This window comes from Staurois parvus, unplaced genomic scaffold (genome assembly GCF_062004578.1).
Source record: "Staurois parvus isolate SC_StPar_1 unplaced genomic scaffold, SC_StPar_1.0 ptg000216l, whole genome shotgun sequence".
Taxonomy (NCBI): Eukaryota; Metazoa; Chordata; class Amphibia; order Anura; family Ranidae; genus Staurois; species Staurois parvus.
The window spans coordinates 211,055-224,518 of record NW_028318012.1 but is presented as its reverse complement, the minus strand read 5'-3'; the positions used below and the strand labels follow the sequence as shown (position 1 = coordinate 224,518).

General features: G+C 40.0%; 1 protein-coding gene across 1 annotated transcript in view; it reads right to left on the bottom strand.

The window, feature by feature from the left end:
* Positions 1–13,464, bottom strand: part of ARHGAP15 (Rho GTPase activating protein 15) — a 778,695-nt gene that overhangs the window by 754,869 nt on the left and 10,362 nt on the right. Inside the window, exon 3 of the mRNA XM_089679020.1 lies at positions 10,772–10,921. Within this exon, the coding sequence (XP_089535146.1) occupies positions 10,772–10,861 (90 nt within the window). The 5' untranslated portion in view covers positions 10,862–10,921. The remainder of the gene's footprint in view (positions 1–10,771; positions 10,922–13,464) is intronic.

The window sequence follows — 13,464 nt, the reverse complement described above, 5'->3', positions numbered from 1 at the left end:
GTGTCCTGACTTTATGCCGGCCGGTCTACCAGGATGCTGAGTACGGAGACCAGTGACTAAGTTTCTTGTGCTCACTGACCTTCTCAAGTTTCTATTGAATGCAAATGTGCTCAGTACTGTGCTGGGTGGCAGCAGAGGAGATTGAGGAGTTTGTGTCTTTGGTCACTTTGTCCAGCTCATAGGATAGGATACATTAAAAGTCTGTTTAGACCTGTTATATTTCCCTAAAGGGGACCTGTCATTACACACAGCAACACAGACACAAAAAGTAGGTGGCCCTTCTGTGCAGTACAGTGCACAACAATGTGTGTTGTGGTTCACTGCAGTGCTGGTGCATTGCCCACTACTGTATTGAGTACATTGGTGTGCCATTCAACATGAGTGGCACTGCAATGTGTTACACACAGTACCATGTGCTTCAGTAATGCTCGGTAAAAAGTGTACTTTGGGCATTAACACAAATTGTATTAAGGCAGCCCATTCATTTTGAATAGGCTATCAAAGAGAACAGGAGTGAAGTCAACCAAGGTTTGTACTGCAATTATTTAATTTTGTGAACAGAGATCCCAAAATGGTACACTGGGAACTGAGTAATCAGCGGTCATGTGATTACTCCGTTTTTGGGCTCAGAGCTGACGTGGGACATCTGCAGCATCACACCAATGTTGCAACATAGAGAGGAATATGAATGTTTGTTTGTATGTTTGTTTTCAGTGTCCATACTTCTCCTTTAAATTGTTAGTAAAGTCCCAAGATTTTTTTACTTTTATGCATTATACATATCTTGATCCAGCAATGTGCACAAGAACCTCGACTGTCTTGGGTCTTTCCTTCCTCACTGGCTGAGACAGCATCGGGAGCTATTGGAGAGAGCTATGAGGAGAGAGTGGGAGGCAGGGCCAAGCAGCATCTGTGTGTGAATGGACACACAGAGCAGCGGCTCAGGAGCAAGCATACTCAGGTGCGCCCATAGCAAACTGCTTGCTGTAGAGGCACTTGGCAAGAGGGAGGGGCCAGGAGTGCCAGCGCAGAATCACAAAGAGGAGGATCGGGGATGCTCTGTGCAAAACCACTGCACAGAGCAGGTAAGTATAGACATGTTTATTATTTAAAAAAAAAAACCCTGCCTTTACAATCACTTGTTGCAATGCATGTGTTAAAATGCAACAGACTAAATCAGCCCTCAGGCCCTGCCCAGCTTTGTGTTTTAACACAAAACAACATATGTAAAGCAAAACAACACAATGTCATAATGTCAATGTCATAAGCAGCAATGTTATTCAATGAAGCTGTTCTGATCTACACAGTATGGATTAAAAATTGTGACAAACTTATTTTTCCATGCAATTTGAAGGGCTATTATTTCCAATCAAAAATTCCAAATGTGGCACAATACATTTTAAAAAAAGACATAAAAATGGACAAAAGTGGACATGGATAGAAGCAAACCTGGCTTCAAGGTTGTAAGTGAAAAATAGCAAAATAGTAAAAAATTGCAAGCACGGTTCAGCCACTTGACATGAAAAATGAGAGGCAGGGCTCAGCACAAAAAACACAAATGCTCATTTCAATGCCCCTGATAAATCTAATGTATTTTATTAAAATGATGAAATTTTGCTGACATTGATGTTCTCCAAAATTTTAGGCAACTGAAAACTCAGTTTCTCTCATCCCAAAGCTTAGCCATTGCTTATATCTATGGTGCTCACATGGTTTTCCAACTTTCCTACTGTCAACATTGGGTGGGATTAGCAGGTCCCAGTGCAAGGCTAATTCAAGAGAGGAAGACACTATATCTTTCCATCTGTTATACTGAAGGACCTATTAGTCCCTCTAGGCCAAGGCCACCTGAAGATTGTACAGAGATAAGTATGAGTAGTCTACAAACAGGAAAAACTTATTTCATATTATACTCCCTTAGCTCCAAAGGACCCCCTGCCTGCCATCATAAAACAATGGTATATTTATTGAGTAAGTATCTCCTTACCAGCCACTTCTGGCTCCTTACTGACTAACAGCATCATTTGCCATGTTTAATATTCTAAAACAACAGTATCATTTTTCTGCCCTGCTTAGAAAGGACACATAGTAGTGATCCATAAAACAATACCAATATAAAGCAAATTAAGGAGCGTTTTTAATGTATTTTATTGCAGACGAGGGATACAAAACGTTTAACAGGGAGTATTAAAAATAAATTTGACAAAAAATAATTTGAGATAACATCAGCTATGCCAGTCTCGTGCCATTTATCTCCTTTATGTGGGCAGATAGCGTTACTTTTATAATTGCATGGTATAACTAGGTTTTCATATTAAGTGCTTAATTATGCTTTTGTTTAGCATAAAATTACTATTACAGTCTTTTTTATAATTCATCATGAGGAGGGCAAAAAGGATTGAGGAAAGAAAATTGGTGACGGGAAGATGGCTTACTAGGTGCTGAGTAGAAATGCCTGGTGGAAGGAGCAAATGTTGAGTTTGGCATTTTCCAGCATTGGGTTGAACTTTCATAGATCAAACTACAACTCAAAAAAAAAAAAATCAGCTAAGTGCCAATGCTATTGAAGAAATATTGAAACTATGCTCATGTCCGTTTATCCAATTTACCATAATTTTCATTTTACTTGTATGAGCTACTAAGATTCTGTTGGCAAGGGGGGCAGGGGGAGTTGAGCTGCTACGCCACTGCTAAGAGAGCAAGAAAGGTGGGTTGAGCTGTTGAGTCACAAATGAGAGAGGGGATTGGGGGGTCTGGGAAGGGGAGAGGGGGTAAGCTGAGACTAGGACTTCGGTGCATCTGTTGTAAATAAATTGCTCCACAGTGCTTCCAACTAAAGAGGCCAGTGAGCCCTTATGTTAAAATGTATTTACCGCTAGTTAGCAACATATAAATACTTGTTGGTAATTGTCCATAGCCTGGCCACAGGTTCACTTCAAAGTAACTTAGGATGTTAACATTTTAACACATTTTTTATACCATTTTTAACACTACATTTCATACACAGATTTGGAAATGATCCCTCTGGTAGCTCTCTGTATGCCCTGCAATTTCATAGCCTACTTGATAATCAAATTCTGCATTAAAAAATTGGAAACATGATCAGTTGAATGCTAACTTTTCATGTTTAACTGGTAAGTACAAGTGTTATCTTTTTGTCTTTATGAATGGAGAAGGAATTGGTGTATCAAGAAACAGAAAATGGACTGCTGTCCTTGAGGAAACAGTGAGTATACACCCCCTCAGATCATTCTGACTCTGCATATATGTTAACATGACTTAAATGACTTAATGAACCATGCAAGAAAACCATAAATGAAAACCAATGTGGTTTCTATTTCACCTGTATGTGTCTCACCTGGGCCACACATTTAATCTCTGGATACCAGAGGATTTGCCTGTCTTCTATGAGCAACTTCAGCTTCTACTAATCCACATACCAGAATGCAAACAATTCCTCATATAACCCCCCCCCCCCATCATTGAGCCAACACAGGATCAAGCTCTTGGTGCCAAACTCTCTTAAACAATCACATTCAAGATCACCCAGTGGGGGACCAAGCAGCAGCCCTTTATTATGGTTCCTGATATTACAGATTACACCCTTCTGCGCAAAGTGAATGTTGAATCACCCTATGCACTGCTGTCTAAAGACTTGCAAAACTGAAATTGACTTACTATAAAGTGCAGAACATTTTAGGTATCCCCACAAGCCCCACAAAACAGCCAATCATTTTTTCCTTTTTATAATCGATCCCTGAGTATGGCAGATGTACTTGTTGACCCTATTTTACCTTTTTAAAGGAAATGCCATACTCGGGTGGATTATAATGAGAAAATAGGTGGTTGCTCTATGGGGCTTGTGGTGATACTTAAAATGTGGATCAGTAGAAGTTAAAGTTGCTCATCGTGATGAAACAATATCCTAGGCATAGGGGAAACCCAATGACCTAAGAAAACAATAATCATCTGAGCTCAAGTTGGCTACAGCCTAGCTGGAAACACTACATTTCGACTAATGCCACTCAAACTTTGGCAGGGTAACTACAGAGAGGTACTAGAAAATGTTTATTTGTGAGCCATTGATGGCAAAGTGGGTTTGATCACTGTTCTTTGGTATAATCTCTTTCCTGAGCTAATAGCCTATGAAACCTCATATAGCATGTCATAGGGTGGTCCAACCATGGACAGAAAGATGTATATATGGTATTTATCCTTCCATCTATCTTTTTTTTTTCTATTTTCTTAATGCCTTGTTTATTCTTACTTTAGGCTGTCAGTACTGAGAGCAGGAAATAGGTTTAGTCATTTCAGTCACATATGTAGCAGTAATAGGCCCAGGGTGATGATAACACTATACCTGTGGGTGTACTTCCCAACAGACAGTCAAAGTATTATGATGTTTTATGTTTTAACACTCTATTACTTACGATTTCTACTATTCTTTTCCTCATCCCTATTTCTTTACAGTTTTATTGTCATTCTTGTCTTTTTTGTAAATACTGTATTTATTCCCACCATTTTTTATGCGACATTATTTTACTTGGTTAGTTTATATTTACTTTAACTTTAAAACAATTCTGCAATTTTTCTTTGTGTTCTATATTTTTATTGTGTACTATTTTGAATTGTTTCTTTTAACTATATAGAGATCAGACAGTGGAGGGCACAAGACTACAACCTTAGCCTTAGGTCTGGTCCCACCACTGCCATCTGGTTTATGCCAACCTCTTGTGATAACCACATGAAAAAAAATTAGGTACATGGATCTCTGTTTTCCTCTGCTCTTCAATACAAATTATATTGAAAAACAGCTATGGTGGCTAAATGAGCTTTGCAGAGACAGGCTGTATGTCTTCTTCATGCCGCAATGCAGAAAACGGCACTTATAAATAATTATGACGCCAATCTTAATACTCATTTAGAATTACTACACGGTATTCATGCCATACTGTTGAAGGCCATAAACCGTCCTAGCCCTGTTCTCAGTAATCGTTGTGACAGCTCCGCAAGCACCAGGGGGTTCTCTTAAATCTGGAGCTTCTCGCCATCAATCCTCGGTCTATGCTACGAAACAGCATGGTGTCATATTAATGCTTGTTGTCGCCATCCACCTCCGACAATTTGTATGGAAAAATACATTGTGCCCATGCCAAAAATAATTAAACAGTGTACGCATTACATCTGCCATCCAATGTAGCAGTAACATTTCAACTTTCCTTCCCTTCACATCACATCGGGCTATTAGCGCCTCCGATGTAACTGGCAAAAGGCCACACAAGTCCCATCTCCTGTAATGGCGCAGGTACCAAAAGTGCTCCGGACAACCTCTTTGCCCTCCTCCTTCGTTATCACTAATAACTTTTTTTGTTTTTCCCTATTCGAAACTCATTTGCCGGTAATTGTCCTAAATATTTTGCCAAAAAAACTGAACTTATATAACAAGGTAATGTCAACAGTGAAGAACGGCATGATAAAATCCTATCCAAAAGTGAAAAATGCTAATTTTGTCTCATTTAGCAGCTGGATACAGAAATGCTCATTAGTTTTAAGAGGGTTAATCTTTTTAACTTTTGCATATTGATATGCCAATTATGCCTAATTGTACAAGAGGCATCAGTCAAGGTAATAGTGCAGAAACACATGAAAGTTATTAAGTATATCCCAACATGTAATAAAGTAGGTGTTAATTGGTAGCTGGGTTCTGCAGGCTATTGAGGTGGATAATTCATTGCAAAATGGATCACTTCTAATTTCTCGACATAATTCCTTTTGCAGCCTCACGCTGGGATGTTTTCATGCTTATCAAAAAACAACGGCAGCCGGGCGCCTTTTGTTAAACACAGGCAATAAAATATGTTTGGCTTCATTAAGTATACTTAACTTTTAAACTTTTTCAAAGGTAATTTTTTTCTTGATGGACTGATGCTGTCAAGAAGTGTCTTACACGAATCAAGTGTGATTTAAACGCTCAACGTTACAGATCAGTTGGGTGATTTTTTTCGTTAACTGTTCTGATGTAGATAATTTATCTTAGAGGCAGTCTATAGAATGTACATTACTATAGCTCAGCTGTTAAGGCTGAGCTACGTGGGGATTGCTATTTTGTACAGTATTTGTTTAACTGTACCATTTGCATTGTGTCATTTCTGTGCAACTGCTAAAAAAGGTTAAAGCCCATCTGAAGGCACATCAATAGATATTCAGTTGGATAAACACTGGAGTAACAACCTTAATTTGCATAGACGTGCCTACAACTTGCTGTCGTAGAAGTTGCACAGTGTGTCTAAATAGGTGCCAGAGCTTGACCACGCTGGCCAATGCACTCCATAATCTAACTGACTCAGTTAGACACCCCCTCCCACTCTTGGTGTCAGGGTTATGTTTTTGCAAGGAGGCTTGTAACAAACTGTGTGACTGTTACTTTTCTATGCCAATGGAGCACTGAAGTGTGGGAAGAATAAGTGGATTTCCATTAAGATAAAAAGATATATTAAAGTGGTTGTGAACCTCTGAAATGAAAAATGAACAAATCATATTTTCATATGCCTCAGTCCATAGCACTTAGAATGTATCCTGGCTGCTCTATCCTTCCTCTGCCATCTGATCTGCAGGAGGCACTTCCGACAGTTTTTCCATATACCAGGCAATCCTTGGAGATGGCTGACCCCCACCTCTAGCCCACAGCAGATGATTGACAGTCTTAGATGTGAAAGTTTCTTAGTGAGGTTGTGTAGGATCGGGGGTGTCCTTTGCCTCCACTCAGGTCTCAGACCACACTCAGTTCTGTGCTGTGCAGTGTGTGACATAGTTCCCTGCACCCTGCCGTCTGGAAGTGAGAAATACCATCTACACTGTGTACTTTGAAAAGGAGAGGAGAAGGCTATGCATGTACAACTTATGTAGGAGAATTTATTTCCTCAATGTGTATCACCTGAGGCCACATCACTTCTGTGGGCTTTTGTCTCGGTTTATTAATACTCTAAGGCCAGATTCACACTTTTGCATTGGAGTACTTACACCATACATAGACTTTATAGTCTGTTGACTGTTGGCCTGAAACTTTAATTTGCAATGCAGAAGAAGAGGAAAGGAGCCAAGAGTGCTGTTACAACCATTGGATGGGTGTCTCAATAAGTTCTTGCATTCAGGCGATTGGAGTAGATATCTCCCTAGTCCTTTTTCTAAATGTGGTATTCGCTATCAGTTCACTAAGGGCGATATTCACTAGCTATAGGCATGAGACTGTGTTCAGTTGACTATTGTGCAACCAATGTGGCATAAACATGCACTCTTATAAGTGCACTTTACATACACTTCTGATACTAGGGAAAATCCATCCCTGACAGCTTATTTTTGCAATAAAATTGATCCACAATTTTCCCTTTTTTCTCCAGTTGGAAGTAATTTACAAACACAAATCATTTCTCAATATAACAGTTATCATGTGAATCAAACAAAAATCATCATGTGTCTACGGGTAGCATTTGCATCACCTAACCTTCATATTCTACCATTACATCAGCCTTATTAGTAATTGGAATATTAAAAGATTTATTGTAGACCTCAATATGGAAGATCTATTGTACATTACGTTATTCTTGGTCTCTGTGTTAATGTTTTTCTCTGATAATCCACAGAACACACACACATACATTTCATCTATTCTTTGAAAAACTTTTCTGCAAACCTTGTGATATACAGTATAAGTTGTACCATAGGGGTCTTCAGTATGGTGTGGTAAATATTTGTAACATAATGCAACATATTTTAACTAATATGTGTTGAAATGGAACATAATGAATCTTGATTTAAACCTGTATTTACAGATGAGTAAAACAGTTTATTTCAGTTAGAACCAGGATCAGAGGATGAATGACTACCCAGACCCATTTATTCAATAAACTGGTGAAGTGGTTGTAAGGACCATATACCAGTTCACTTTCCAGAATGTACAGCTGCTCACTACACAGAACTGCTCTTCCTTATCAGGGCATTGACATCATTGGGAGACTTTCTTGACCTGTAACCACTGTGCCAATATAATTGGGGTTTCCACTGGAGCCCACTCATACTGGTAGTAAACAGACGTTGTGAAAGGAAGAGAACCTGTGCTCCAATGAAACACAGGCGTTCTTGGGAAGGCAGAGGGGGAGTACATTGTGCATTTTTGCAAGGACCCAAGTGAACTAGTTGGATCAGTTTACTAGTTTAACCACTTGCCCTCCTGAGGACTTACCCACCCTTCCTGACTAGGCCATTTTTTTGTGTTACGGCACTGTGTTACTTTAACTGACAATTGTGCGGTCATGCAACGCTGCACCCAAATGAAATTTACATCCTTTTTTCCCACAAATTGAGCTTTCTTTTGGTGGAATTTGATCGCCTGTGAGTTTTTAATTTTTTACTCTATAAAAAAAAAGCCTGACAATTTTGAGCAAAAACAATATTTTGGACTTTTTGCTATTAAACATGTCCAGTAAAAAAATAAAAAAAATCGAATTTCATCATAAATTTAGGCCAAAATACATTCAGCTACATGTCTTTGCTAAAAAAAAATCCCAACACATGTAAATTAATTGGTTTACATGAAAGTTATAGCTTTTACAAATGGTGGTATAGATACTGGAATTTTTTTTTTTTTTACTAGTAATGGCGGTGATCAGCAACTGCTGGACCGTGGTGGGCATTCTGACACTGGAGGGAACTGACTTGGTGTCACTGACATCCCCAGTGACACCAATACAGTGATCAGTGCTAAAATAAAGCACTGATATTGTACTAATGGCACTGGGCAGGAAGGGGTTAACATGAGGGGCGATTAAAGGGTTAACTGTGTGCAGGGTGTGTTTTACTATGAGTTTGTTTTACTATGTTTTTACTATGTGTTTGTGCTTCACTGTAATCATACTGCATTAGTTGGCTGTGTGTGCAATAAATTTTTACTTGAGATTATGATAAATTTCTCTCCACAGTAAACTTTCACCACCTTTATCACTGAAAAACTAAGTTCCAAGTCTAGCAACATTTTAACAGCATTATGTTTTTTTTTACCTAATTCTAGGTGCTCTTTAATAAAAAAAACTCCACAGTACCCCCTCTGAAGCCCACAACCTATTCTAAGATAACTCTCCCCACCCCACACACACACCCACTCAGGTTTACCTCTTTTCAAGGTGGTGGCCAACTTAAGGAAGAAATATAGGCAAAAGTTTTTCTCATTTTGGATAGAGTAAGGGAGGGTTATAACCCCTGTCAGTATATTTTTTGCCATCTACATCCCATTGGGGAGAATTCCGCTCACTTCTTGTCCCAAAGCCAAATGGTAAGTAAGTAAGTAAGAGAAAATCACTTCAAATTAAGGGAATTCCTAGGGGATCCCCTGGTAACCAGAACTAGTGTTCCCATTGGAAGATTTTCCCTCTATTACTTATCTGAGGACAGCCCAAAATCTTGGATTTTCTTTTACTTTCAATGGTAATGGTGAACAGAATAAATAGAGAGGGTGAATCTCCCTAACAGGGGCACAAATATAACAATTGATAGGAGTTCTAATCCATCTCCACTCTGTCCAAAACAAAAAGAAAATGTTTGACTTTGGTTACACTTTAAGTTTGTTTGCAACCTTGCTGCAGACATCTTTTTCTTTCAATGCCCATGACTGAACAGTAACTATCCATTGATTTAAATTAGCTGAACCAGAAGCATGCTGTTAACCAATGATACAACTCAAATGCCTGCATCGGCTTCTCTCACAGGCTGTAGTGTTGACTTAACATGAGGGCTCCAATAAGCCATCAAGTATAAAAAGACATAAAGCTGCATTACCACATGAAGCAGGTATTTTGTCCAGTTTTATTTCTCACAGTGGAAAGACGCAGCACAAAATTTCAGCAGCAAGGCTGTAAACATCACAAAAATTTGTTATTGAAAAAAGGTTAAAAAAAGTTGGGGGCTAAGGAGGGTAGCTGGAGAGTTTTTTTTTTAATACCAAGTCAGAGAAAACAAGTCTAACCACCATTATATCAAGACTAACTTTACATTTTTATAGCACCATCATAATTTTACCAAAGACAATTTATAAATGCTTGGTTGTGCCACATTTTATCAGTACAGCTCAAAGTTGTATTCCAGACCTATGGATATAACAACACGCACCAGTCATCCTTATGTGGCTGGCCAGATTGACATTTAGGGAATGTATAGTATAAACAATAATCTTCTATACTTCTGGTCAGTGGCTTAGGGCAGAGGGGAATAGAATCTATCTCTTCTCCTCTATTCTGTCTCATACCTAGCGCGGATATACTTGATTCCATGTCTCTTCTGCCTGCTCCCACCTCCTCCCTCCCCTGTCTGGAGCCCAACCTTTCCCTAGCGCCCCTAGTCTCCCACCCCCTTGGTTACCCTATATTCCCTCTATATCCACATAAAAGCTCATGGACTAGTAGAAAAGGTAATTTGATCAAAATATACTTATGGTCAGCCTCAGGTCATCTGAAGAGCTGGAGACCCTTCTACAACATTTTGTTAATTTCTTATAGCTTTGTGTCTGTTAATGTGTTCAATTGGAAGTATAAATGGTCGCTAGTATTTTTTCATGACCCTGTGACACTGTAACTGTCATAATATCAATGACTGGTTTGTATCCAGTGTATTTGACTTGTTCATAAATGAAGGATTTATTAATAAAAAACAAGTTTACAATGCATATTAAAATGCTGTAAATCAGTAATAGACCTTACTTATATTAGTGGTTGGCCTCACTTACCTGCTTGCTAATTTCTCCAGGATCAATGATGACCATTGACTTCGACTGGCTCAGTCGCTCATGCTGAGCATTTGGGCTCTTTATTCTCATCTGGACACCTTCTGAGTTCTTCACATTTGAAAGTGTCTCTTCCGAGGTCTCAGGTAATGCCTTGAAAATAAATTCATAGAAAGGATAGTGTAAGCCGGAACTCAAAAAGTGAAGAATGCTATAATTTTGGGAACATTTAGAAATGTTCATTGTAGCTTAAGCAGTTTCCTGAAAAAAATTACCTTTTTGTCTGGAATTCTTCCTAAAAATTAGCAGTGAACTTCCTTGTATGTGAATCTGCTCTCCTTTGTGCACAGCCTTATAGCTGTATTTCTATGGTGTGAGATCTAAGTCTGCTAGTCTCAGGAAATTGAGTGAGATTTGGTGATGTTACTGCTGTGCTGCTCAATTTTCTACTTGTTGGGTGCTTTGATATGAGAGCAACGCCCCCCAGATTAGTTAGGCAAGTATTTTGTTAGATAAAGGGTGAGTAGCAGCCTGGGAAGTGAGGTTACCTCAGGACAGGCTCTAACAGGTCAGGGCATCTGGAGCCCTCCCACTCTTCCAGAAACTTAAAGAACTTTCTGAAAGAGGGGTGGAAGAGGGGAGGATGCCCAGATCTGCATTTTTTAGAGACCCTGGCCAATCCCCTGGCAGGAGGCTTGGCATGGTGTCCAGGGCAACCCTAAAAAGTGTCAGAGCCTGTGCAGAGTTTAGAGTGTGTCGGGTGGAAGATGGAGTGAAGGCTGAAGTGTGGAGCCTGGGATGGAGCCCAGCAGAGGGGCCTACCTACAGGCAGGAGCTGAAAGGACGATCTCTCTGCCCCATCATCCCCAGAGGACAGCCTGTGGAGCAGGGAAGGAGCCAGCCCAGCATAAGACCTGAAGGCAGCCACCAACCCACAAAGCTCACAGGAGAGACAAAGTGAGTAATCCTGCACCCTCTGGGCTGGATGAGGTTGGAGGGCAGTCAGGTGGAAAACCCAGCTAGTTTCTCATCTGGGGCTGTTTTGCTCAGCAACAGTTTCTGGGTCCCCTTGCCCAGGGATACCCTTAAGCAGCTGGATGAAGAGGAGGATTCATCTGGGGTCTGAGGAGGTAAACCAGAAAGCTGGAATGCTCTAAGAGGAGGGACTATTTTGTCCATATCTGTACATAGTTGCTAAGGGGTTTGTCCTTAAGTTTGCAGTTCCTTGGGCATCCCATGCATCCCTCAATCCCATCCAAGTTCAAAATCCCTTAATAAAACATCAAAACAAAGCTCAAGGACTGTTTACTGACTCCAGTGTGCAAAGTGTGGAAGAAAATGCGTGTTTCCTGGCTGTGAAGAATTTTAGGGGAACCCAAAAATCAGCAACACCTAAGGGGGTAGTGCTACTTGAAGAAGCAAAACCCTGCCTCTACCAAAAGTACAATCTCCACACAGAGATGCAGTTAAGAACAAGGAATTGTTGGCAATGGGAAAAAGGTCAGCTGCTGGGAGACCAATATTGGACACAAATCCTTTGCTATCAGCATGCCTTTTGTCAGGTATGGCTTCTAGAGCTCAGTTCCTCTTTAGGCATTTTTAATGTGAGTACTAAACAAAGTATTTTAGCAACCCCACATAATAAACAAGAACAAAAGCTTGGGACCCCCCTCAAAATCCATACCAGACCCTCATCAGGGCATGCAGCCTGGCAGGCCAGGAAACAGTGGAGGATGACGATCTTGCCACCCTCCTGAAACAAGCTAGGCTTTATGAGCAGGGTATCTTGCCACAGGAAACCCCTTTGGCAAAGCACCTTGTCCTCATGTTGATGAAGACAAGGTTCTCTTCCCCAGACCCTTCCCTGGGTGGTTGCTGGGCTCTGAGAGGGAAGGCTTATCAAAATCTGGAAGCCTACTGTAAACATCAGAGGGTCCCAAGATACCATTCATTCACTCCTCCATTTACTCTCTAAAAAAGTAAACAGTAAATAAATACACTGATACTTTTTGACCAGTCCTGTATTAAAAAATAACAAAATGTTGTCCAGCTATGCAGCTCCTAGTGAATTTTGATGAACAATGCATGCTGACCAGCTAAAAGAAGAAACTTTCCAAAATGTCCAATTCTGACCCTCACTTTGCAAATGACAGATTCAAGCCCCCATAGCTAAATGTAAACAAAGCTTGGTACCCTGGGTGAGGTCATTGAGCAAGTATGGACATGACCAAAAATGCTGCCAATAATGTCAATAGGCTTTAACCTGTTAAGAGATCTCCCATCAGTTACTGTTACAGTGACAACAGTTTAATCAAAGGGGAAATAAAGGAAAATCTGCAGTGGGGTAACCAACAGCAATAAAAAGCTAAAGGGGTTCAAGCCTTTCCATACTCTTATGGATCCCTGGATAGGAATTCTAATTCTTCCTCCAAAGCTAAAAAAAGAGTTTTGGTTGGACATACATTTTAAATAGTTCTGACCTTTGTCGATTATTAAAAACTTTAAAATAGTAGATTTTAAATAGTACAATTACATTAAAGCACCACTTCAGACAGTCCCCCTCCCAAGACACTAAACACATGTTAAGTCTAGGGGTAATACTTATTCCCCACTCTGACCAGCTCCCTCCATCTATGGAACCAGTCCCATGAAGCCTCTTGCCTAAGTACAATGCAGGGCTTGTTCACAACATGAAG